Source organism: Lepidothrix coronata, unplaced genomic scaffold (genome assembly GCF_001604755.1).
Source record: "Lepidothrix coronata isolate B3197 unplaced genomic scaffold, Lepidothrix_coronata-1.0 Scaffold202, whole genome shotgun sequence".
NCBI classification, from domain to species: domain Eukaryota; kingdom Metazoa; phylum Chordata; class Aves; order Passeriformes; family Pipridae; genus Lepidothrix; species Lepidothrix coronata.
Window position 1 is genome coordinate 204719 of NW_016690382.1, and position 26675 is coordinate 231393.

At 45.8% G+C, this 26675-nt stretch overlaps 1 protein-coding gene across 4 annotated transcripts in view; it reads right to left on the reverse strand.

The window, feature by feature from the left end:
* Positions 1-3048: 3048 nt before the first annotated feature.
* Positions 3049-26675, reverse strand: part of FLNB (filamin B) — a 71885-nt gene continuing 48258 nt past the window's right edge. For 2 of the 4 annotated variants that reach the window (XM_017832429.1, XM_017832432.1), the window contains 21 exons: positions 26434-26557; positions 26008-26164; positions 24273-24462; positions 22163-22410; positions 20345-20419; positions 19527-19629; positions 18496-18636; positions 16856-16984; positions 16192-16365; positions 15880-16038; positions 15303-15506; positions 14560-14712; positions 14129-14251; positions 13268-13534; positions 12686-12823; positions 12480-12595; positions 10541-10673; positions 9336-9512; positions 6725-6943; positions 5579-5782; positions 3049-4850 (listed from right to left, as the gene is read on the reverse strand). In XM_017832429.1, coding sequence (XP_017687918.1) covers positions 4663-4850; positions 5579-5782; positions 6725-6943; positions 9336-9512; positions 10541-10673; positions 12480-12595; positions 12686-12823; positions 13268-13534; positions 14129-14251; positions 14560-14712; positions 15303-15506; positions 15880-16038; positions 16192-16365; positions 16856-16984; positions 18496-18636; positions 19527-19629; positions 20345-20419; positions 22163-22410; positions 24273-24462; positions 26008-26164; positions 26434-26557 — 3422 coding nt within the window. In that variant the 3' untranslated portion in view covers positions 3049-4662. The remainder of the gene's footprint in view (positions 4851-5578; positions 5783-6724; positions 6944-9335; positions 9513-10540; positions 10674-12479; positions 12596-12685; positions 12824-13267; positions 13535-14128; positions 14252-14559; positions 14713-15302; positions 15507-15879; positions 16039-16191; positions 16366-16855; positions 16985-18495; positions 18637-19526; positions 19630-20344; positions 20420-22162; positions 22411-24272; positions 24463-26007; positions 26165-26433; positions 26558-26675) is intronic. The other 2 variants (XM_017832430.1, XM_017832431.1) reach the window with 2 other exon arrangements.

Consider the following 26675-nt stretch of genomic DNA (forward strand, 5'->3'; position numbering starts at 1 on the left):
AAATTCCAAACACTCCTTTGTGCTACTCTGGATGTGGACAGGAGATGTGAAAAACAAGAAAAATAATTTTAAAAAGAAGTTCCTCCAAGCTGGCTGGCACAGAGCACAGAATAAACACCTGAGGATGCTGCCAGCAGCTTTGCAAGACCCCATCCCTTGCATGCCAATGGGTCCAGAGCTGTCCCTGACCTGGCAGAGGCCAAACTGGACAACCAGTTTCATTTGGCTCATGGGAGAGCATGGCACAGCCAGCTGTCATAATAACAAATGGTTTGGAAAGAATCTCTCCTCAAACAAACAAAAAACACTGTGTAAAAAAGCATCATGCCATTCCCTGAGTTAAGTTTCATGCAACTCGATCCCAGTTTCTGTCAAGTGATGTCTGTTTATACATAGCCACCTTGGACAGGCTTTTAAAGGTGATTTATATGCAGTTTGCTCCCTTTTTTTTTAGGTAAGAAAGGTGCATTGTCTGCCCTGCAAATACATTTCAATATGGGGCAAAAAAAACCAAACTGAAAAATAAAATCAAATCAATTTAAAACAAATACATGTAGAAGTTAAAAGTGAGTAGACAAAAAAGCAGTTTCTGGATTGGAAATTTCACAATCTCTCTTTCCACAGACAATTAGAGGGAAAACTAATTACAGGGTTTGCATAATCTGACCAAACCCAGAGCTCTGCTGAGCAACAGCCCCAGTGCCCACATTGCTAATGCACCCAAGAGACTCGGAGCAGCTCAGGGCTTTTTGGGGAGTGAAGGGAGATGCAGCTTGAACACACAAAGTGCTCTGCACAGTCCCAGGCCTGGAGACTGAGCACTGCAGTAACGTTTCCAGAAAAATTAATTATACTAGATTATCTTTATATATATACATATAAAATAATTCAATTATTAATTTGAAGCAATCAAAAGATTAAATAATTTTAGTTATTAGAATAAGCACTGGAATGTTTTAAATTATTAGAATAAGTTAATTAATAGTAATTATTTAACCCCAAAGCTATTAAAATTACTTAAATACATATATTTAATTTATTATAGATACTCACAGCTACACAAGATGAAATGCAATTCTCAGTTTTGAGCACACCCCAGTATACGAGATATTTGCCATGCTGGCTGCAGAGACATGGAGGTAAGCAGGGACACCCAGAGGGGTCTGAAGAGGGAACTCCAAAGCTCCCCAAACCAAAGGAGGCAGCCAGGGGCAGCAAATGCAGGTGAGACCCCAGGGTATGGCAGGAACAAGCACAGCACAGGGTCAGGGACTGCTACAGGGCAGACAGGGAGTGAAGGACAGTCTGAGTGTGCAGGTTGTGAGGAGCTCCAGGACAGCATCTCTAAAGATCCCTTCCCTCTGCCCATTGGGATGTACAAGTGCATCAAACCCCACTGACACCAGGCAGGGGGATGGAATGCTCCAGAGAGTGACCATCCCATGGGAACTGGTGTGCCCCAGGGACTTACCTTCCACCACCCACCGAAACATCCAGTGAACCTCCCGGAGGTACAGAGGGTCCCAGTGTTTTCCTATGTGGCCATGCCCTGACTTAGGGGCTGTCCTGGGTCAGTGGCCACCAGGGGGTCCAGGTGGCCACCGAGGGCACTGCCAGATCCAGCAGAGCACTCACAGGACAGTTTGGGCCAGTTGAAGAGGGATGGATAAGTTCCCAGTGGGACTCACAGGCACTAGGTGGCCAAACCCTGCTATAAACCTGTACCAAGGAGAGACTATGAACAACAAAAAAGAACTTAAGTTCAACCAAAGTGGCAGAAAAACACTTCCACAGCTAAAGGCAAAAAAGTACTACCAGTCTATGGTAGTACTATAGACTGGTAGTCTATAATGAAGAAAGTGCATCTTGTACTATTGCAAGGCTACCCAGCAGGAGGCACTGGGACACCAGTAACCCAGTACACTGACACCCCAGCCCCACAGCTGCCTGCTAAGGTGGGCACTGCACACAGAAACCTTCCAGGTGCCAGAGACCAAAAGCAGAGCAGAGTGTCCCCCAAAGCACCACTCTGTGCCCAAGACAAAGTCAGTCCTCAGCTGCCAGAGCTGCTGGAGGTGGCTGAATGTTGTTGCCAAAGATCAACACAGCCAAGTTACACCAGAAGCTCTTCTCATCACCGCCACTGGGTACTTACTCTCCTTAGCAAGGTAATTTTTATGGACAGTCCACCACAGCTGTCAGTGCCCAGGCAAGGCAGAGTTGGTCACCTGAAGCAGAGCTCAGCTTTTGCTGAAGGTAAACTCAGCCATGGTACCAACCAGCGTCCCTCAACTCGACAGACAACCCCCACTAATTTCAGCCACTGTCATTAAACCCAGACAAGGGGTGACAGGCAAGAGAAGGCCAGACAAGGGCAGGGTGACTGGGACATAGGGGTTACACAGGTGAGACGCTCTCAAGGTTTACTCACCCCAACAGCTGTATCCAGGTTATTTTGTTTTGTTTAAAAACATTAAATAGGAGGTTCATGCTGACGTAGCACAAGGCTAATGAAACACAGTTAACTATAAAAAGGAAATAATCTGATAAACCTGGGGCAGGAAAGTCCTTGGCAGCCACTGCATCTCAGGTTTCACTGGGGCTTTCAGCAGGAGTGTGTTTGGGAAAACATCTGCTGGTTTCCATGGCCGTGTGCCGGAGCTGCCGGTCCCAGGTGCAGGGAGACACCTTCTGCAAACAACCCCAGGGAGCCTGGAGGAACAGGGGGTGCCACTGGAGTGCCCTGGGATCAGACTGATAACCCAGCTGGCAGCTCAAGGGACACACCAGTGCCAGGTCCACTGCCCCCGTGCCTGGGGTCTGCACAGGGGCAAAGGGGCACAGGGTGTTTATGTCGTGGCTTAAACTTCTGGCGTTTTGTTTTAAGGAAAAAAAAGGGGTTTAGAGTTAAAAAAAAGAATAGCACTGAGGTTATGCCCAAATTTTCATGGCTACCTGCAGGGCCCATGGGCTATCCGGTCTGCCTGAAGCTGCTATGTGGTGTAGTTTCAGTTTGAACTTTACTGACTACATATGAAAAGAATCCAATATTGTTTTTAACATGCACATTTTAATGAAGCAAACATTTCTATTTAATAAGTTATAACATACAATTTTACAATCCTGTATTTTTATTCCAGTTTATTTTGTTTTAAATTCCTACTTTACAATGTAGTGAGCATTTCACATTAAGGCACAAAAAAAAGCACAGTAAAAAAACCCTCAACTTTCCTTTATTTTCCCAATGACTGTGCTGGAGAGTAGTGCATCCACATGTAACTATAGAACCATAAGCATGAACTTCTCCCAAGGGACAGTGACATTTCAACAAATCCTACCTTCTCTTAGTCGCAGAGTTAAAGCTCATTAGGAGAGTCTACTAAAGCCCCAGGAGCTGACAGCAATTCAGATATGCACTTGGGAAGTAGCGTGGAGCAATCCGGGACAAACAGACAAGTCATAAGGAAGTTTCCACTCCCTGACCCTCCTCAGCAATGCCTGTTGCAGCACGAAGGGGATTTCAGAAGACACGTGTGCTTCAGGCACGTCCTTGGACTGAGACACAAAAAAACACCTTGGACCAAAGATGGGTCTGTTCATGGTACTATTGCTATTATTTGTACTGCTATTACTGGTAGGTTCACACACCCTCCCTCCCTCCCCACACCCCACTGCAGCTGTGGGTCCCCTTCCCAGGCTGGTTTCTTTGCACCATCTCAACTACTCCCCAGGCCCGTGGCCTCCAGGGAAACTGCTGGTCATCATCCCAACACACCATGGTGCTCTGTCCTGCAGCAGCTGTGGGTCACACAGGCGAGAGCTATCCCTGGCTCGGCAAGTTTAGGGGATTTACTTAACCCAGCCAATCCAGGGGCTTGTTCTTAAATAAAAAGAGTGTGGGGAGTTACCTGTAAAGTTACAGAAACATCACCAGAATCCCAAGCTAATTAAAAACCGCATTGCTAGCATCATGGACAAAAAGCTACCTGTCTAGAGTTACAAAGCATTAATATAGAAAGGCTGAAAGCTTCCAGGAAGTCGATTTCAATCTGCTTTTGGTTTTCTGTAAAAGATAAACTTTTTCTAAATGTAAACCACTAGCAGAGCATTTTCAGAAACATTTTAAATTTGAGTGGTAAAGCCACTTATAGTAGCTTTTTATAATGTTAAGCGTTAAAATTGATCAAGTATAGAAAGGCACCTATTATAGTACCAGTTTTACCTCATTTCTTTACAGAAAAGAATTTGAACTGGGGACAGCCCAAGTCATATTCCATAACTAAAATGTAAAGTCTCCAGTCAAATAAAATCAGTAGTTAAGATACCCAATTACAAAGACAAATTCCAGTTTTCAATTAACATCCAAAGTCTTTAACATCCACAAGGGAAATTAGTGTCTAGTCATCCATATGATTCTCCGAACATTAAAAGTGACCCGGACAGTACTGCAAAGGTACAATTTGAGGAGGATATTAAATAGATTGACATCAGGTTGGTAAGTAGGATAGAAGTGAAATGCTTGTACAAAATAGTTACAGAGTTTACATCTGACTGCATTGAAATGTGAGCCGTGTGTATCTAGATACTGCATTTTGCGACAGGACTGCACCCAGGATAACTCTGCATCTGGACTGCAAACGCAGAGGCCGACTCTGGCGCTGTTTATGGAACGGTGACATGGAAGGGACTCCCGGGGATGTGCTCGTCACCCCATTTCACTGCCAGGACATAGTCACCCCTCTCCTTGACGACGTAAGTGACGTTGTACTGATGGCTGCCCAAATGCTTGATGGACACCTCTTCGCACGGTATTGTAGGTCCGTGGACACCGACTAACAGCATGTTGGAACCTACAGCAAAATAACAGACTGTCAACATTCCTGAGCTTAAATAAGCCAGCATGGTTGTACCTTAATATACTGGCTCTGTAACACATGGATTTTGTTATTTCAATTCACAGAGTGGTAGTCTGAGCTATGGCTCAGCTAATTTGGTATAAGAAAGAATTTTATTTTAAAAAGCTTTCAACCTCATTGAGGCAAGGGTTTATTTGAGCATTTTGCCAGATCTGATAGGGTACCACTATCTAACTAACTAGAGCACGGGAGACATCAATGCTGCTTGTGAAAACGAGTTGGCACTGCTTTACAAGTACTTCATCAGAAGTTAATAGCAGGGACCAGTGAACACAGCTGGCCTGTAATCCACCCTCCACAGAGCTCCTGGATGATGCTGATGATGCTGATCAGTGCTCAAGGCAAATGGGAACACCGTGCATTAAATGCTACAGTGCACCACAAGGGTTGCTTAAGTTCAGCAACCTGTTTTTTCTCATGCCATAACCCTGTGGTTCTTTCAGGTGCACCTGGCTCAGATGAAGTCATTTGGAGAGGAACTGGCATCTTTACAGACTCTATATTAGGACTGACTCAGTGAGTACAGTGTAGTATTTAGTTTTTCTTTAGAATCAGATCAACACCTCAAGCTCTGAATTTTAACTCTGCAAGTTGGTTTAGAGGAAAAAACAGCCCAGCTACACCACCCACCCTGAACATCCAGCTGGATTCTGCATCCATACCTGCTTTGCTGCAGTCCACAGAGAAAGAACTTTTCTGACCCACAAAAGCCTTTGAGAGTCCTGCTCCACGGGAAATCACTTTGCTAGCATCCGAGGTGGATTTGGGAATGGCGCTATAGCAAGTTTCAGTGGATGACCTCGTCACCGACTCTACCAGGATGGAAGAAGTTTCGTTGGCACTGCCTGGGCTAACCAGTCGCTGTCCTGGAAACAGAGAAGATTTCTGACATTCAGATTCACCCCATCTGAAAGGCATTCATAAGGAGGTTTCGAAACCCTCCTAATGACTAGCATGCATTCTGCATCCAAAATGCATTTTTGAAGAGGAGCAATTTCCTACTTGGGTTTTTAAGCTGACATCTTCCAGCACCACTGGCAGCAATCCCATCCCAGAGCCCTCAAGTGGTTGAAGGACCACAGGAACTTCAGGATTCATTAAGCAAAGCTGGCTTAAGAAGAGTTAATTGTGCTCCAATCACCAAATGGCAAAAATTAAACTTGAGTTGGCAGAAAAGCAGGTGCAATTTTGCAATAACCCATTTTGAAAGCAGAGCGTGTCCCAGCCTGGGGAAGTGCAGTCCCTGCCGCCCTCTCCCAAGAACATCCCTGCACTTTGGGCACCAGGAGAGGGTTCACTAGCTCAGGGGCAGCAGCAGAGATGAGCTCCAGCCTGTGCTTAAACACAGTGGTGAAGAGAAAGCTTCCTAAACCGGCCTTCCTCACATCATCTAAAAGCCTCCCAGATGTTACCGATGTTTGGTTAGGTGACACCTGCACCAAAATTAGACCAAGAGAGGCATCACTTATGCCACAGGCAAGCAGGTTTCAGGCTTTGGGGGGAAAATGGGTAAATAAGTCATATTTCCCTACTGCCACTCAACACCCTGACACTAGATCAGGATTTAATATTCCCCCATGACGCTATTTTATGGCCCACCACTGAGTCAAGCTGGTAAGCTCCATGACTGTTGCTCTTGTAGCTGCTCCTGAGAGCCCTCATCTAGGCTTTGGAGGTGAAAGGGAGGAACGTTTTTCTTCTCATGTTTTTGGGCATCTAGACCAGAATGCCACTGTCTCAAGAGGGACGTATTTGCTGAATGACACGAGCTGCTTCAGGCACACAGTAAGTACTGTTTAGCTTTTTACCTGTAACCTTTGCCTTGAAGGGGCTGCCCACTATGTGGTTAGGTCCACCATATTTAACTCCAATTAAATAGTTTCCTGGAGCCATGGGTGTGTACATGACTTTGTAACCTTCTGGAGTTTCCTGGCAGTCCATTTTCACCTTTGATGGCCCTTCAATTGTAACAGAGAGGGTACCTGGACCAGCCTTGGTCGTGTTAATGAAAAACTCCGACTGCAGTCCTAGAAAGATGTAGCACAGTAAGACACACTCTTCCTCACACCCATGTTACACATGCAGCCTCAGTCATTAAATAGGAAGGGGTAATTCGGTGCAAGACCAGGCTGCCCAAGGCTGCAGGCAGGGAGGGACACCACATCCCCCCGCCCCACATCCTCTCACAGGCGAGTCCCAGCCAGGGGCTCTGCACCCCTGGAAGTCTCCCCGGCTTCATCCTGCTCCCTTCTCTGCTTGGGTTACGTGATTGTGTGGGACAAGGGGTCATGAGAGCCCTTCAGGACTGAAATGGAAGTAATTCACCATCAAAAAACTGGCTTAGAGAGAAAGCAAGAGCCTTTCTCTTGGGTGTCAGAGCCCACACTAACACAGCTCCAGCACGTATAAATTTGGAGAGTTCAGAGCTGTCTTGCTGCCTGGACCACAAATCAGCACTGAAGAGCCTACAGGAAAGCAGGAGAGACAAGGGGCAGGAGATCTCCTGGAGGAGATGGGTGTCTGAACTGCTTGGCAACAGCACTCTAAGCAGTTTGTGGAAACAAAAGCTTGTTTAATTACAGCATCTGGTTAACACAGCTGAATTATTGCTGCTAATACTAAGCCAATGACACAATGCCAACGACATAAGAAAAAAATTAAATAAGGCTTTCAGCCCCAAAATAATTTACTGTCAAACTCTGGCTTAAAATATTTATGATCTTTGGGCTGTAGCATGAGACACTGCTGAGAAGGAATAAAGTGCTCGAGCTCACTCAAAATCAGGACAGCCATGGGAAAGTTTACTGCTGCTGCGACAGAAGCATGCAGACATGGGAATAAACTAGGGAGAAGTTTGTAGCCTCTCCACACAAGAGGCTGCTGTGTCGCAATGCTGGAAGAGCCCAGTTCCCACAGATGATTGTGCCATCCAGCAGCCCATGTCCCTGGCACTGCCTGCCCAGGAGGTCAGGCATCAATCTGCAATGCCCCGCTCAACTGGAAGGAAGTTAATTCCCAAAGCCAGCAAGCTGCACAGCTGCTCACTAAGACTTCTTGCTCCAGAGTCACTGTTTTTCCCTGTGCCCCAGATGAAGGCTCGCATTGTTGCAGGCTGCAGGCACGCAGCCCTCGTGGGGGATGGTTCAGGTGCTCAGCCACTGGCTATTGAAACCCCTACAGTGGGTCATTGTTCAGAAATGCTGCTCGGCAGCTCCCAGGGCACCGGGCCTTTGGCAGCAGCCAGGATTCAACAACGGGGCACAGAGTAACTTTACTGAAGTTGAACAGTCTATTTAGATTTAAAACAACCCCAAGCACCTTTATAGATGGAGAAAAATTCCCCTGTCCCTGATGCATCAGTGGCTAAGTATTAATGAGTGCTTTTGTTTCCACCTATTAAAGCAGCACAGGCTGTATCTTTATTTTATGTGGTGTATCCGCATGTTTCCAAAACCAACTGCTTGGTTTCTCCAGAACACCAGAAGCTTTAACTGAATAAGTGCAGTACTTTTTTTCCCAGGGAGAAAAAAGGTAATGAAATGGAATCCATAAGACACAGCAGTAGATGGGATAAGAGGAACTAGCTATTCCCTTGCATAACAAAAGGAAAGAAAAATAATCAGTTTTACTCTGCTATTCACCTGTGTGTGTGGCCTGAGCAAGCACACAATTAAATAAATCAATGTGCATATCCTGGAATGTTTTCATACTTTCTTACTAAGGCCACCAATCATAGAAATGAGAAAACAAACCCTAAACTCTACATTCTTGAGCTGAGAACTATCAGATGAGGAAACCGCAGCAGACACCGGGGTGTCAGATTTCCAAGAAGAGACTGTTCATGCTGCATCTGAAGCACACAGCCAACACAACAATCCACTGTTCTCCCCAGGGTTCACACATCATACTACATTTAACTTGAAATTTCTTAGAGCTGCAAGCATTGAAGGGAAGGTAACAGGGTACACCCTGGTACCCATTTAATTAACAGGGGCACACAAGTTAAACAAGATTTCTTCCACTAGGCAGCCAACTCAGACATTGTGTTCATGCGTGGAAGGGAGCCAGAGCATCTCCAGAGCTCCAAGGGACCACCGAGGTGGAGCTCAGCTAACTGGCAGAGTTAGCCCAGCTGCTAACCAGCAGTTCCACTGAACGCACGCTGCAGCTGCTGATTTACACAAGTTTTAAGGTTGTTAAGGCTCAGTATAGCCTGCAGACTTGTAAGTGATGGTTATAAGACATGAGGAGCATGCTAGAAAGCAAAATTAGCCTGTGCTCAGGTCAGCAGAGAATGTGGGTTAGTTCAGCTGCCTTAGCAGGCAAAGTCATGTAAAAATATGCCCAGGAACAACTTCTGTGTATGCCCCAAAGCCAAGTGCAAACAGGTCTGTATCGGAGCTGTAAGAGGAGGGTTACCCGTGGTGCCGCTCTCCAGGCCGGATCCGTAGGCCGTGACCAGCGTGGGATTGCCCGCCTGCCCGGGCTCGCCCACACGCACTTTGAACGGGCTGCCCACGACGTGGCTCCCGTTGAACTTCACGTCGATGGAGTGGATGCCGTTCTCGTGGGGGATGAACCGAACGGCGTACTTATCTGTGAGAGAGAAGTGGCTTTTCTGACACATCAGAGAGAACAATCAAACAGTAAACCAGCAATTAAACCCAACTGGTTAGCAACCCAAGCTTCTGTAATGCTTTGACATGTTTTGGTCCCAGGTTTAGTGAACTCAGCTACACAAGCTGCTAAGCTCATATTTAAGTAGGAAAATGCTGTATTTATTGCAGGAGGTGTTACAGATTGGATTTTCACCTTGTTTACTAGGATCTGATCTCAGCTGTCATCTAGTCTGCAGGGTGAATTTTAGAGTTATTTGCCTCTCTCGTGCACTAAACATGACAACTGAATCACAGCCCAACCTGTCAGCAGCTGAGGGAGCAGTGCAGAGAAGAAAAGCAGCTGGTTAGAGCAAGCCAAATCTCACCAGTGGGCTGAGCGTGCTGCTCTGACACCACAGACACAGCACCTTTATCTAATAAAGTAATTTAGCAATTTGCTGATATTTAACATTTTTGATTCCGTGTTAACTCAGAGGAGGGACTGATCTCCCCCAGCTGGACAGCTGCTGTCTGTCCATAGTACAGGCCATAACTCATAGAGACTTCAAGTGAAAAAGAAAAGCTCATTGCTGAAACAGGTGTTGAGCTTTCTGTAGTGTTTGCTTATAGTCAGCTTCCTTGACATTTCATATGAAGGAGTGAGTGCAAGTTAAAAATAAACTATTAGTCAAAGATGGAAGCATAGCTTTGAAAAATAAACTTCTCCCCATCATATTTCTCCCACATCATATTTCATTTATGACTAATATCGCTGTACCTTCACTGGCAGGCCAAGACTTAAATATCTGTACTTTACACAAATGGGGGTCAATCAGTTCATTTGCTATCTAGGAAAAGCATGGACGTAACCTTGACTGAACAGCTCTTGACACCAAGAAGTAATTTTTGAAGCTCATCCCTTGGGTACACTCTTCGCAAGCCAAAGAAACTGAATTCCCTTGCTGCGGGACAGCAAATGTTTTGGAGGTCAGACAGTTTGTTATGACACCATAAAGCTGTGCTCACCTGGCTCCAGCTCAGACACATGGCACTCTTCGACAGCTCCAGAGGGGCTGTGGACTTTAGCGTCGATCTTGCCCTTTGCCCCGTTCAGCCTTATAGCAAAGGATGCCGGCTGATTAACTTTTAATCCAGACTCCTGAGAATGCAACAGTCAGATTATCAAATTTAAACTTCTTGTTTCAGACAGCACAAGATTTGTGGCAGGGAAATAACCGCTTCAGCATGAGGGGTTTTTTAGGTTTCAACAAAAGGCATAATGTTGTTACTTGCATTAACGCTCATATCACCTCTCTGCCTCCTAGGGGGTGGCTGATTCAGGAGTCACCCACACTGGCTAGGCTGACTTCTCCCATGGTAACACGGGTTTTTGGAAGCCTGACGGCTCTGCCACATCAAAGAGAGGCAGGCTTACAAGACTAGTCACCCGTTATCACTGAGGTCAGTCCTCGGTATTCAGGCACTTGATTTAAAAGATGCTTAAGCTATAGCTCCATTTTCACAACCCATTCACTCATTCCAGATTCATTCAGGGAAAAGCCTCTGATAATCCAGTTGTCTGAAAGAGTAATATGCATGTTTATATTTGCCACAAGAGGCTGCATTTAGAACGCCACCACAAGATGTCTTAAACATGAGAAAGCAATTTAAAACATGAAACCAGATGTTGCGGTGCTGTCAGGCTGTCAGTCGAAGGCGAGGCAGCTCCACATCTGAGCTGCAATGGTCCTCAACCAGCACAGCACACGCAGCTATCTACCAGTAACATCTCATGTTTAACATACTTTACCTGATTTTGTTTTCAACTAAATCCTGAAGAGGGAAATAAATGCAACTGAGTAGAACTGAGGTACAATGTATAAACAAGTCCCTGATGTGGGTTTAGTGGAGGCTGATGCTGCACAATGCACTCCATTACCAAATACTCAGCTTTATCTGCCTCTCCAGGACTTAATTGAAGTGAGTATTCCTGTCAAAGAGTCTTTAAATGAAACACAAGGTAAACATCAATACCACAGTGACTAATTAACGCCCTTGTAACTCCTGGTTAGAAGAGATACTATTGGATCAGGCTGTCATGGTTCATTTTTACAGCCGAGGTGGAGAAGTCCTGCAGCCTAGGTAAACTCCTGGGAACCACAGCTGGGTTAGCCAAAAAAACATAGCTGAAAAAAAGCCTCAGCTGAAGTACTAATCACCACTCGATGAGGACTGAGGTACAGTATATTTAGACACAGATTCTCAGTCTCACATCCAAGCTTCTGGCTTTGGAGATTTTAGTCAGGCCTTTAATGTTACTTGTATTTTAATGCCTGTAACCACACACACAAATGACACGGTGAGGTTAGCAGATGATCCCAGACCAGCTACAAAGCTGTGACTCACTCTGAGATTCGCTACCGCTCATGAATCACGTGAGCTATGACTGTGTGGTTTCATAACATCAGCCAGAGCAAATCTGCACCCCAACCTCACCATGGGGCCCCCTCTGTCTGCCCAGCCAGGCCGCAGTGACATCCCAGCTGCATAGCCCTACACTACCCATGGAAACCCAGCTGCTCTTCCGTGGGCCAACCAAGGAACCCAGTGCCAGCATGATCACTGGTAGTTCACTTCCATGTTTCAGTTCTCCTTTGCCCTCCCCTAGCTAATGGGGTGGGAAACACTTTTTAACTCCTCCAGTGGTATTTCTGTAGCCTCTTGTTCCTAATTCCCAAGTGTCATCATCTGTAGTACACTCAGTTGAGCCTCCTGCCTTTGAATTCTGGCTCGCCAGAGCTGGGCCAGCTGCCAAAAACCTCTCTGGCTGCAAGCTGAGCTTGAAAACAAGCACCAACCAAGGCAAGACTTTTACTAAGAAGAAATGACAACCATTTTGGTCTTGGAGAACAAGGACGAAATCAGTCTGTGTGGTAAGTTGTAGAGATGTTTCCTTATGTCTCACCTGAAGACTAGTGACAGTGAGCCTGCGAGCATCATCGGAGGGGGCGATGACGGGAACCAGGTAGGGGCTTTCAGGAATGTGCTCATCATTGAACTTTATGGACACCTCATAGTTGCCTGCAGGGAGAAAAGAAGCAATGAGTGTCCTTACTTTCTTTGAAAGTCACATTCAATGTTGTTTTGCTATGATCTGGTCTTGGTACATACCTGGCTCTTGAACTATGTATGATGCACCACATGATCCATCTTTATGGTCATCAAAGGTGATTTCTGCTTTACTTGGACCTTCTACAGCAATAGATAGTCCTCCAGCTCCAGCTTCCCGTGTCCATATACTGAACTCAGCTGTTGAAGCATACGAGCACACAAGAGTAAGTTTGCTGCTGCTGGGTTGCAGCTTCTTCCTAACAGACTGTGCAGTATCTCATACTTAAATGTATCATCATTGTCCTATCAACCTGGGACATACTGCTCAGCAGTTTCTCCAGAAGGCTCCTATTAGCCTTGAATTAGCCTATCAGCCCTGTATAACACACCTTACAACCTCGAGTTCACCCTGTGAGAGCAGTCAGTTTCCAAAATGTGGATTTCCAGCCTTTTCCATTCACATGACACAGCAATATTATTTCTCCATGTTTCTCCACTGGCCACCTCTGGCTTGGGGCAACCCCACAGTGTTACACCAAGCTCTGCTCAAACTCTCAGAGAAGAGGCCAACAGAAACCAAAACCCTGCACTGCAGAGCTGCACACAGCACACACTGGAGCCCAGTGAGAGCAGAAGACTCACCTGGAACACCTGTCTCTCCACGCTCGAGCCCCGGGCCTCCAGCTCTCACTTTATGGGCTCCTCCCTCACCCAGTGGCCCCACAGTGAACTGGAAGGGGCTGCCTGGCACCGGCTGCCCTCTGTATTTGACATCCACAGTGTGGACTCCCATTTCTTGTGGCACAAAGCTGACGCAGTAGGTGTTTTTGTCAACCTCTGAAATTTCGGCACTGAAGTTTCTCCCAGAGGGACTAGTTACCTGTGCTTCCATATCTCTACAGTCAATTTCTAACAAGAAGAGAATAAAAAAAATGCAGATTAGAAAGTTACAAGAGGTTTTGGTATTTTGTTTTTGGAAGCAGGACCTGAGCTGAAGTGATTACACAGGACAAATGACAGAAGAGGCACATAGGTGCCCATTTGTATGCTCAGGCAGGTGTGTGCTGCCAAGCAGCAAGCCCGGCCAGTTACAGCTTCCCAGTTAAGCTCCCTCTACAGAGGCAGATTAAGTGGTTGGAAAAGTGCAGCCAGCTAAGCCTGGCCTACGTGATTCACAGTTTCCAGACAGCAATACAAACATTTAACAGCCTACATGATGATCTTAAACCCCTGGAGCCAGGGTGAGCTGTGCAGCCCATTCCCCAGCCTGCTGCACACACAGTAAATTAAATTAAGGCCTCTCTGGTATTTATTTCTCCATATGTTGATCATGGTCATGCTTATTTTTAACCATTCAAAGAGACACACTACCAGTGTTTCTTCCCTAAACTATCTTAATATGAGGATGTCTTCACAACACTGAAGTTTGTATTTCTGCTTCAGGTGGACCCAAGCTACACAAGTGCAAGTTGTGGTTTTGGGGATAAGGATGTTGCTGCTTACCTGGGATTTTTAGGTTCAGATCACATACGCTTCCTACTGTTGCAACAGAGGGAGCCCGTCTTGTTCGTGTGATGCTCTCCTTAACTCTTCCTTCACCACTTATCTTCACACTGAATGGGCTGCCTGTAAGTACAACAGCAAGTCATTCCTCCTCTGCTCATTACACACTGCATTGAAGGGACAAGTGAAAGCTTCCTCTGACTTGTAGGGGATCATAGGGGAAGTTTTACAGCCAACAGTCAGGTCCAAGTGAAATACACGCATGGAAGCAGAACAGTTTCTGACGCTTGCTGCTTGTGGAGGACCCCCTCGAATCTTTGGGACTTACAGTGCAAGCCAGATCACACAGCCCACCCACAGTTCCAGGGACTGGTCAGCTAGGTAGGACTTCAGTGGTACTAACCAAAAATTTGCCCAATGCTTTCGCTTACCTGGAATATGTTCATCTGCAAATTTAGTGGACACAATGTACACGCCAGGTACAGTTGGAAAATAGGACACTTTGCAAGTTCCATCTTCTAGATCTTCAGTTTGGATCTCTACCTTGCTGGGTCCTTCAACTGCCAGTGAGATCCCACCATAACCTACAATATACGTAAGTTAGCCTCGGATTTCCATAGCTCTACTCTAAACCTGACATTAAATAGTTCAAACCCATAGCAGTAGGATTGTATCATAATGGGCACACAGGAATTGCATGATGCCTTAATGACATTTCTGTACTCCTCATCAGTCAGATATTGAAGGCACAGCATGCATTCAGCTCCTAAAATCCTCTGACCATATCCCTTTTATTTTGTTAATATTGAAGTTATCTTCAAAGCTAAAAGGTTATCCAAGGCTCCACATTAAACCAACAGGGAAATATCTTCCTCATTTCCTTCTTTGTTTCCCTTCCATTCTACCAAATGATACTAGAACCAGCACCATCAAATGAAAAACTTTTATCAGTGCCCCAGTGACAGTCCCTGCTGGCTGTAACCGAAGACATCAGCCAGGATCATGCAAAGAGTATTCTAAGTTAATAGTGTTGTCTGTAGTTAATAACTGACAATGACCACACATCTTGAACACACTATTTGCAGCTGGTGGTCACACATGAGGGGGCAATGCTCTCATGTAGAGTGGGTATGTATCTCACAGCATCTCACAGTCCCTTTGCCATGGAACTGACCTGCGTCTCTTGTGTCTACAATGAAGTCACACATTTCAAAGGTCCGTCCTTCTACCAAGCCACGTCCAAAAACTCTTGCCCGTCTGGCATCCCCGATCTCAGACTGGACCACCATGATTGTTACAGGGCTGTTTGGTACATGGCTCCCGTTTTTCTTGATGCTAACCAGATGTTCTCCTACTTCCCGTGGAATGAATGAGATGCCTATGAAGCAGAGAAATGTGACTAATTTATTCAGTTTTTATTCATGTTATACTTGATTTAAATGCCTTAATCACACCAAGAAATGAAATACTGGAAGATCGCTCTCTTCACACATGTTGAAGCGTTGCTCTCAAGTGGACCACAAAGCCATTCATATATGCTGACAAAACCCACTTCAATTGCAACCTGACATGTCACATGCAACCTAAGACAAGGTCATTCTTCACACTCTTCTGTCTTTGGGCAACTGTACCAAACACTATCAACCACGTGGTTTGACAACACTCTTCTGGGAAGGAGCAGAGAAGTCAGTGATTTTACATGCCAAAGCAAATTGGAGCAAAGGCTACCCTACTAATCTCTCAGAGCTTACCAATGTGGTTATTGGGCAGCCTCTTCAGAAGACAAGGCTCATCACGACCAGATGGGGCTTTAATGCTGGCTGTTAGTAGACTGAGATCAGTCTCATTGATGTCCAACATAAAGTCAGCAGCAGAACCAAGCTTAACCTGAGACCGTCTTCTGTTATCATCTGAATAAATAAACAGAAACAAGTCACAAAACTTTACAAGGTTAAGTGCAGAACAAGTCAGAGGACTTCAAATTCCTGCCACAAACCAGGTCCCCCGTGCTATCAGACGTTAATTTTTAATATGAAGTGCTTCCCGAAGTCTCAACTTTATACCTGTGATCTTAGCCGTGAATGGGCTGCCTGGAATGTGTTTGTCATTGTACTTGACCAGGATGCTGTAATTCCCAGGCAGAGTAGGCAGGTACGTGACTGTGCACGTCCCATCTTTGTTATCAATGCAGCTGATCTCTGCTTTTGAAGGTCCTTCAATAGCCAAGTCCAGCCCACCTAGGAAACAAGGAGAATGGCACTTCTGTAAATCTTTGTGCACATCAAGTCCAAAGACTTGGTCCAATGAGAAAGATCCAATACGTGGTACTTAAAATGCAGCTTAAGATGTGTGTTTTCAAAGGACAGCAGCAAAACCAGGTCAGGCCAATCCACTAAGGCCACAGCTCTATTCAGTCTGTTAGATTTACCTAACAGTGATTCCACACCCAGTCATCACCCACTAGATTTAAGCTGCCTTCAGTTTATTTTAAATTAAACAAACCATTTGCAGCCTGTACCACAGGACACATCTAGATATATCTACTGCTCTTGGGAAGCGGTAATAAAACAGCTTTTACTGCAAGTTACAGCCTGATATTTGCACAAGTCATTTGTATCATATCAGAGGCTCGTAGTTGGACACAGGAATGGAAATTACCACCAGTGTGCATTAAACTATCAAGAAGTTCCTAGTTTAGGGTAGGATGGGTTTAAAGGACAGACTTACCCTCTCCTGCATCTTCCGTGACAATGGTGAAAGTTGCTGGTTTATTGGCAACCCCATAAATGAGGCCAGGCCCATATGCAGACACACTGCCACTGTTGGGGTAATTCACATAGAACTGCAGAGGGCTCTCTAAAGGAAAAAAAAAAACAACCAAAAGAGGCACTTTTAAGGATGAGTGGCCTGGACTACAAGAACTGATCACAATGTTCTTCAATGCCCTTCTCACTACTTGGTATCTGAAAAACCTTTATGTGACTGTAATGCACTTAAAAATCAAATAAGCCTCCCCTTCCACCCTCAAATTGTACTTCTTCACAATTTGTTCCACATTCAGTCATGAAAAAGTGTTCCTCAAATTACCAAAAATAAGTTTCAATGATGTTGTAAATGGTCTTGTTCATTGCAAGTTTATTTTTAGCACATTAAATCAGAACATGACTCAGAAGCAGGCTTTCAGTTCAGGCAGAGATTCTGAATTTTTGGTAGCTCAGAATTAGGAACTAGCACAGCACATTGTCTGACTCAATGAACCTGAACCAGCAAATTTGAAGGGTATCCAAAAACGTGTTTGCCAGTCTCAGATTAGCTAAGCTGGTGCACAAGAACAAAAAGTACAGTCACCAACAGCCAACAATGGCTTCAAAAGAAGGCACAAATAGCTCTTTAGTCCAAAGCTAAATTTTGCAGCTGAGCCAGCAGCAGATTTGATTTGTGACAGCCTTCAAGAAGGCAACATCATCCTTCTGTCCTGGTGCAGAGTATTGGTCTTACTGAATTAATACATCCAAGAGTTCAGCACTTACGGGGGTTCTATACCCACACAAGCGCTGAAGAGACTGAAGTAGCAACCATGCACCGCAACATCAAGCTCCCTGCTTAGCCAAAGTTATCCTGTGTTTCTGTACACCAACAGAACCAACAGCCCCGCTCAGACAGTGCTGAAGGTATTTTGTCTCATGTCTACACATCTTCCTACAGATCTGCCCCTTTCCCCCAGCCCCACACAGCCAGCATGTCCGGAGAACCGCAAGGCAGCTGCAGCCTCCAGGCGAGGCAGAGCTTCCACTGGGGAGCTGGTGAAGCAAGGACAAAAGAAAAGAAAGGGAATGAAAGGCAGTGGTTTCTGTTTGTTAAGAAGCAGCCAGGAAGAAAGAAAGATTACAGCATAGTGTGCATGTGTGTTTTATTTTATTGCAGTGAGATGGAAACAGTAACTATAGTGTTTTAGCCACTCAGTCCTCCCCACCAATTGGAGATTTTTTGCCAATGCAGTTTTAAGGATAAACACACACTGTAACCACTAGTTTTGCTGAGCACCATGGCAGAAAAAAATGGAAGTTAGAAAATTGCATGTTTCTTCTTCATAATAAAATGCCACAAAAGCTAGTTCCCAAAACCAAAATCCATTTTAAGCCTGGCTGGTACTATTAAACCACAATGGAAGCTCACATGTGCCAGCACTTACTCCTTTGCTTTAGTTCTCTCTGGACTGCTTGCAGAGGAAGTGCTGCTGAATAATGAGACAACCCAGGCGGTTCTTACTACAGCGTGTACAACTCAGCTATAAAACCTCACCAGGGAGGAGATGCATCAGCAGGACCCTGCACTCGGATTTGCATCACCTGCTTTGTCAGACTCACCTGGGATGTGCTTTCCCATGTACTTTATGTGCATTTCATGCAGCCCAACTTCAGTAGGAGCGTATTTCACTGTAACTGTGCCGTCTTTGTTATCCACAATATCTGGCGTATCCGTCTTTCCAGAGGGCATGTGTACTTCACCTACAAAAGGCCACCATGGGAGTTACAGAAGGAGAAGCTGCCTGCTTCCCCTCTCCCACCCACAGAGAATTGTCTAGCCATTTTAAACAAGCATTTTAAATTGTTAAATGTCTTACCCACAGGCACAAATAGGAGACTAATGGGAACACTAACCAGACATGTTTTCTACTTAAGCTACATGAATACAGCACAGTGGTAGACATCTGGCAAACAGTCCTGTGACCTTACAAACTCTACAGGCAGGGCTGTTTGCTGCAGCCACTGAGCTTTCCACAGCAAGCCCCAGAAAATGCATTAGACTACTTCGTAGCAAGATGCTCCATCTCCTGCTCTTTTGAAAAGGAAAGACCAACTGTTCCTTCAAGCTGAGACAGACCAGGGTTTGGGGTAGAATTGCTGAGCTAGAGGGCAGAGGGGACACAGCCTTTGCGTGCAGGAACTTAGTGCAACCAGGGTGCTACTGGGTGATGCTCTCAGCTGTCAGAGCTGTGGAAGAGGGGTTGCCTACTTTGGAGAAGGTATGTAACAGGGTTGCAGGATTAACTGTTTTGCAGCATCTGCTCAAAAGAAATAATGGAGCTTATCAAGGATGCATGTAGCTGCTCCAGAAGGGAAAAAGCAGCAACAGACCCTACAGCGCAGGAGCTCACAGCCTAGCACTGAGGACCATGGCAGCACTAAGAATCCCCTCACTTAACTCAAACCATTGGCAGGGTGTATCCTACTCATCCCTCAGCGGGTACCACTTGATGTGAAATTAAACAACTTAGTTGCTGGCAGGATACAAACCTCCCCCACATGCTGTGGTCTGGACCACCCAGACTGATAGCTGCAAATGGATAAACACACTAACAAAAATCATAAACCACCCTGAGAGGCACTCCAGGTACCTGTTATTTCTCCTTTCCTTACAGCAAATGGGATAACCAAATCAAAGGGCCTGAATCCCATGCCATTCATGTCTCCAACCGGGACATAAGCTTCTTCTGTAACCTAAAGGAAGCAAAAAGATGGGTCACTTCAAAAAGGGTGGTGGAGCCAAATGAGCACTGAGCAACTCCCCTGTGAGCACAAGCAGAAGAGAGTGTGCGGTGATTATTGCAGCCAGCCAAGGACTGGGCTCAACCAGAGCAGCGTCCGGCCAAGCTCTCCTTCACAACACCACGCTGCAGAGCAGAGCAAATCAAACACGGCGCGGATGGAAGACATGCTGGAAAAAAGTTAGATATATAAATGGAACACAAAGGGATGGAAGACAATGTAGCACACACAAGACCCAAAGTGGCTCCATCTGAAAGGATTTAGTTGCTTAAGGCCTGGAAGAGAAAGTGATTTTTAAATGGGGCAGAGTGATTGCAACACAACATGGACAAAAGAAACAAGTTTCACAATGTGACTCTGAATTCAAGACACTGTGATTTTACTGGGAAAACAAAGCAGTACATTCAGGTTGCTTTTGCCAACAGTAGACATTTCAGAAGTGGAAGCTGTGGGTGCAATGATCCTCTTCGTGTTTAAATTAAGAGTTTATTTGGAGACTCCCTTCAAGCAGTAAAGAAAAAACAAAGTCTGGATCCCAAGAACAATTGATGAAACAGAAAGAATGAACACAATGACCAGAGCGATCAAGCAGTCCCAAGAAGCAGGCTGTCATCTGAAATGGAACACAGATGGGGAAAAGCAGCTGAAAAATGTAAAAATTGTGTACCCAAGGGCGGAATCCAGGAGGGGAAGCGCCCACTGGCTCCTGTGACCGTGCGGCGACATCATCTGCATCTACAGCCTGGGCAGGGGTAGAGGCAGGTTAGGTGTTATTAGGTGTTATTCTGGCATGGAGGCATTTCCACCTTTCACAGTTCAGAACACAGACTTCTTTCTAGTTCAACATCTTCCTCCCACCATGTAGCCCTCCCAGTCCTCTCACCATAGCAAAGACCTGGATCCAGTCAGGGAAGCTGGGAAACTGCCCTTATCTGCAGGCATTGGGCACTGGGGGAAGCCACCAGCAAAGGGACAAGGCCAGTACATGCCGCTGTTGGGTGCTCAAGGGGAAGCTGAAAGCTCTGCCTGACAGAACTGAGTATCAAAGTTGCTTTTTTACGGGATTGATGCAGGGAGGGAAGGGAAAGGTTTCAACCTAAGCTGTAAGTCCCTGAGCGCTGCGCAGCATGGTGTGCCAGCTGGGAGGCAGGGGAGCAGGCTGCCGTGGGAAGGCTGCTCTAGCTCATGCACTTGGGGTGAATGACCCAGCCCACATCCAGCCATAGCTGCAAAGCCATTCTTCTGATTCATAGCCGGGACAGCGTTGTCAAGACATGGAATGTGTTTTCCCCTGGTGCAGCCGCTCTTCTCACCAGGCAAGCCAAGAGAATGACTTGCAAATTCCCATCTTCCCCATTAATCCAACTAGAGTGGCTGGGGCTGATACCCACACTCCCTTGGCAGCTCCCTTGGGCTCAGCCACCCCAGCCCCTCCTGCCTGTTCACACCACTGCAACCCCCCACTAATGAAATAACCCACTGGAAACTTCTGCTTGGAAAGACTCCACTAAGAAAACCAATGCAAAACAGAAATGCTGCTGTTCCAGTGTTCTGTGTTCCCAGCTGAGACACCCAAGTCAAACATGTACTCTGTCACTAGGAAGTGGGAATTCTGGCTGGCCGGGAGTGGGCTCCCTGACCTCGAGAGGCATTTCCTGTGGCAACCTTTGAGCAGAGACCAAGGGAGTCACTTTTCTCAAGGAAATCTTCAGACACCCATAGTGATCTGCCAGGGTGACAGGCAGGATGACCCAGCCCCAAGGACTCGTGAGCTCCATCCACACTCAGCACAAGTACTGTCCTGTGGTTTCACAGACTGACATGCACCGGAGGCTGCTTTGGCTGAGATTACAAGACCAGGAATTGTTTTGCCAACATGGAGAGCTGTTCTTCACATGAAGAGCTTCTGTGAGCCCTGAGAGGCACCTAGTCTGCTTCTCAGGGGGCTGGGGTTTTGTTTGCTAAATGTGCTGACGTACTGCACATTGGAAGGAAGATAATTAGAAAGAGGAGGAATTTGGCTATAACAGTTTAACTAGCACTTGCAAATAATTTTAAAGTGTGAGCTAACAGTCTACTTCCCTGGGATCTGTCAGCAGACCATTCCTTATTTTGGGGTCAACTTAATAAAGAGCAAGAGACAGAGAAAGCAAAGCTTTGTATCTGACAATGGCTAAAGTAATTAGTTGTAGAAGCTGATTACAACCCCCCTTACATCATTTAGAAAAAGAACTACATGGTCAGGAAATGAAAAACAAATTTCTCCAGAGAAGCCAAGTCTTCATCCTCTGATGGCTTCTATCCTGCTTCACTTAACCGTATTGCCTGCTCAAAATAAGCTCTGCAAGTAACAAGGATTCATTAGTTCCTGCTAGCCTAATAAATGTCTGAGCAAACATTTACACACAGAGTTAAACCTATCACTAAATAAAACATGGCAGTAGGAATCCGAGTGGGAGGTACTTTTGGAGCAGAGCTGGCTTACCATGACAGTGAAAGGACTGTTGGGAATGTCCACCCCACCAAAGCGGACATAAATCACATAGGTTCCTGGTTTGGCGGCAGTGTAGAAGATATCGTAAGTCCCGTCCTCATTTTCAACAACATCTGCTTCAGCTTCTGTCCCATCTGGCGTGAGGACCGTGCACGTCACTTTTCCCTTCCCTGCTGATTTGGCGTCTACCACAAAACCAACCTCCTCACCAGTCTTCACAGTGGGTGCAATTCCAGGACCTACAAGGCAATTTTCATTTCAGAAAGCATTCAGAGGACAGTTTTCCCAGGAAGGCTCCCTGCGAGGCGCCTGGGGAGCACGGCACCAAGATGCTGGTCCCAGGGACCTACAGATGTGGTTTTGGGAGCAGATGTATGACAACGGACATTCATAAAATTGGTCAGCACAGCGGCATGCAAGAGCTGGCTACTAGCTTTCCTCCTCCTCTGCAATCAGAGAGGCTGGATGAGAACAGAGGGGAAAAAAGCTAAGTTTGAAGAAAGCAATGCCTTAACCCATACTCTTATCATCATACTCCTTTATGCAGAGCCAAAGGCATTTTATTCTGCCCAACCAGCAACTCAGCTGCACTGCTTTAACATAAACCTCCCTGTATAAGCAGCTATAAAAGGACACAGTAGCAGCCATGGCCATGTTTCCTCCACCATTAACCACAAACGATTTTCCACTGTTCTGCCACACATCCAAAAAAAAGAAAATCATGCAACAATGCCCAAATTGTAGCTATCAGATCCAGCTTGAAGAACACTGTGTTTAAATGAGAACTATTATGTCTTATTTGCAGTACGTATTGAACATTCCTGCTTCTGACCGGCACTTGTTACCAGGTAAACAGCTCCTTTTCAAGTGGCAATGAACCTGCTGGTTTAATACCTTGGCACTATTCCAGCATCTACTCCTACCTACAGCGATTGTATTTCAGCTTTACAGCACAGAATCAGAAGCACTTCTTGGAAAGGGAAAATTTTAGCTGGCATCTGACAGTAATCTCCAGCTCAGTTACTTTGAATAGGTAGTGACTTGAATTACTTGGAAGAGTATCAGATTCACCCATTAAGGCATCTTTTTTGTGAAGTAAAGGGAATCCCTCTCTTTTTTTCCCCATTGTGTCAGGAATGTATTTCTGTTTAAGACTACTAGCAGCCAGCTCCTGGAAAGGCATCAGGTGCACTCTAACTGCACAATGGCCAGGTCCAGCACAATGCCTAGACTCTCTCACAGAACTACAACAGATTAAGTTTCCCTGTTAAATTTGGCCTTGCCTAGTTTATTTCTTTATTCTAAAATCAGTGGCATTCTTGTAACTAGTTCCTGCCACTTCTGCTCCCTCCCACAACCTCCTGGGAGGTGGTACCGTGCTGCAGTGACCAGCCCAAAGCCATGCGATGAACATCCATCCTGAGAACAAGTGAGGGACAAAGCCATAAGGGAGCTCCTGCAGCAACAAATCTGGAGTCCTCCCCCTACACCAAGGCGTTGATTTTTGAGGCAATGATTTTTCGAGTCATAGCAACGTCTTATCTTCAGGTTCTCCCCTTGCACTCGCCCTTCCCAAAAGCCTGTTCAGACCCTGGTTAACCTTGAACAGACAGAAAAGCAGCAGAAACCTCCACTAATCATACCCAGCCTGAACAGGATTTGCTAACATAGAAGCACATGCTACTTACATCCTCAGAATTAATTTTGTTCTTGCTTGGAATGAAAAGCTTCTTGCAACATTCACAGTGAAAGGAGCATGATGCAGTGGACACACACACAGATGTGTTATTTTTAAATCAACCTCACTGCAGTTCTCAGCAGGATTTATCTATGCCAAAATAAGCATCAGACTTTGGTTGCATCTGGCTGTTTATGACAGCCCAGGCAGTTGGACAGATTTTGCTAGAGGCTGCAAGAGATTCCTGCTCACCCGCAGGGCGGACACTTCTTTGTCTTTAGGAAAACCCTTTCTTGTAAGAGCAGCCAGATTACAGAAGTCTCTAGCAGGTCTTCTACACCCATTACATCAACTGTACCATGCTCTGAAGGCACCTTTACACCCAGCACAAACAACTGCAACAGAGAGGGGCCAAACACTCACCTGTGGCCAAACACTTGCTGGCATCCCCAGATGGAGATGCCCGGATCCGATAGGGAGAGGATGGGATATCATCTCCACCATACTTAACACCAATCGTGTAGCGGCCCGTTTTGTCGGGGACATAGGTGACTGTGTAAGTGCCATCCTTGTTGTCATGAATGTCCACTCTCTTGGGTTTGCCCTCTTGGTCCTGAGGAATGCACACCAGAAGATTTACACACTATGAAGTTAGTTTTGAATTCCTCTAGTAGGGCAACAAATATATATTTATATAGTCTTAAACAGATACAGAACTGCAGCTTTTTGAGGTTTAAATATATTTTACTCAAAGACTAGTACCAGCAATAGATTACTGGGAGTAGAAAGGTATCAGACCACTATAAAACAACTGGTGCTACCATCAACTACCCTTTGTTTGATACAAGAACGTTTATAAGATAACTGTAAGAAGTTTCAGGCTTCACTGTTATATCACTGCTGGAAATGAAGAATGCTTCCCAGGTCCCTGAGGCAGAGATGGGGAGCCAGACTGTGCAGCTCCATCCTGAGTAAGCACTGGGTAGCCTTGGGCAGCTGCTCCCTGAAAGGTCTGAGGGCAGGGGGAAGCATTACTGGAGTCTGCTGTCTCCTGCATGAGGCATCCAGCTGCTGGCACACTGCAAAGTCTACAGTTAAAAGTAGGTCTATGCAGTCACTTCAACTACCATTTCTTACCAGCTGCAAAGCACAAAGCATTTTAGAAAGTCTTCCAAGTCTGCTTACGGGGAACCACATGTTGACTCCATTTTGTATTTTATGACTTAACACTGCCTGGGGTACAGTATAAGCCTGTAAAGGACTTGAGATTTAGGTACAGCACAGAAGAGTTTACTTCTTTCAGGAAGGCTTGTGAAACGTTTGACATTCAACAGCTCAGAACAAGAAGCAAACAAATGTTGCCAGGAGGATCACCTATGCATTTCCACCATGCAGGGCTTGTGGAACTTGATTTTCAAAGCCACAGCCAGGCTGGGAGCTCTGATAAGCATTTTGGATCCTTTAAGGCCACACATGCATGCCAGAATAATGGCAACTGCTTTGCTGCATCTGAACAGACATTGAGACAGCACAGGAGCAAGAATGCAGGAGGGCAAGTACAACCAGTCATGCCATGACCTAGGCATGCCAGAGCTGAGCTATGTGCTTTATGGTCCACTAACCAGAGACCTTTTTGTGAGGCCACAGAGTCCAGGCACCAGAAACTTCAGGAAGAGCAATAACAAAGCCAAATAAAAACATTCCTGCAGTATCTCCTGAAGCAGCTTATGACTTCTGGCAACCTTGAGGGAGACTTGTGTTTTAATTTATCATAATGTCATGCTCAGCACGGATGTTATCTCATGGCCTTACTGAACTGCACTGCTAGAAGGCTGTCTCCATTTCAAATGCCAGTATTTTCATAATCTTACAAGAAACTGTTTATCTCATTTTGGGCATTTGCAGAGTGTAAGGTTAAACAAGAGCCAAATATAGCATGGCTAATGATTTTAAGACAGAAGTTTCATAAAAGCAGTCTCAAGAGCTTCACAAACAGGGTGCAAGACTTTCTTGTACCAGACCTTAGGGTCCAGCCAGCAGCCCAGTCTCCAGGACACTGGGTATGTCGGGGTAAAGCTGTGGACAGTTCTGATGGGAGAGACTCCTGCCCACCTGGAACAACACGTTTCCAGTCCTGCATGGTTTTGTAGTTACTTACAGTGATCTGTACAGCCAGAAGTCCCTGCCCAGCATCCTTAGCATCCACAGCGAACTCCACAGGCAGGCTGGCTAGAATGCCATAGGAACTGAGCCCTGGTCCACTCGCCGTCACCTTACTGGCATCATATGTAGGAAGCACCTTCACCTTGAAGGGACTTAAAGAGAAACCCATTATTGCCCCCTCCTCCCCAGTCAATGGCTGGCAGCTGCTGCAGCACACACTGAGGTGCAAATACACCTCCCCAACGGCATCTGCTGTAGGTGCAGCAGGCTCAAACCACCACTGAACCCAGAAGTCGTGCAAGGAGCTGCACTGGTTAGGTAGAAAGGAGCACAGCTAGTCCTTAAATGGTGCTCATGTGCTGGGAGAGCACAACTGAATCATTAAATCTTCAGTTCACCAAAGCTTATCGCACCACCTTACCTTCGAGGAATATCTTCATCAGCATATTTGACAGAGATCAGGTAGGGTCCCTCCTGCATAGGGGTGTACACCACCGTGTGGGTGCCATCTCCATTGTCTACCACATTAACAGGCCCCACAACTCCTAAAAAAAAAAACCATATGATTTTCTCAGTTGCACTGTCAAAACCCAGTTCCTCACCAGCCATTTACTGCACAAAGCTCCAAGATGCACTGCTTATTTACAGTTTGCAACAAGCTAA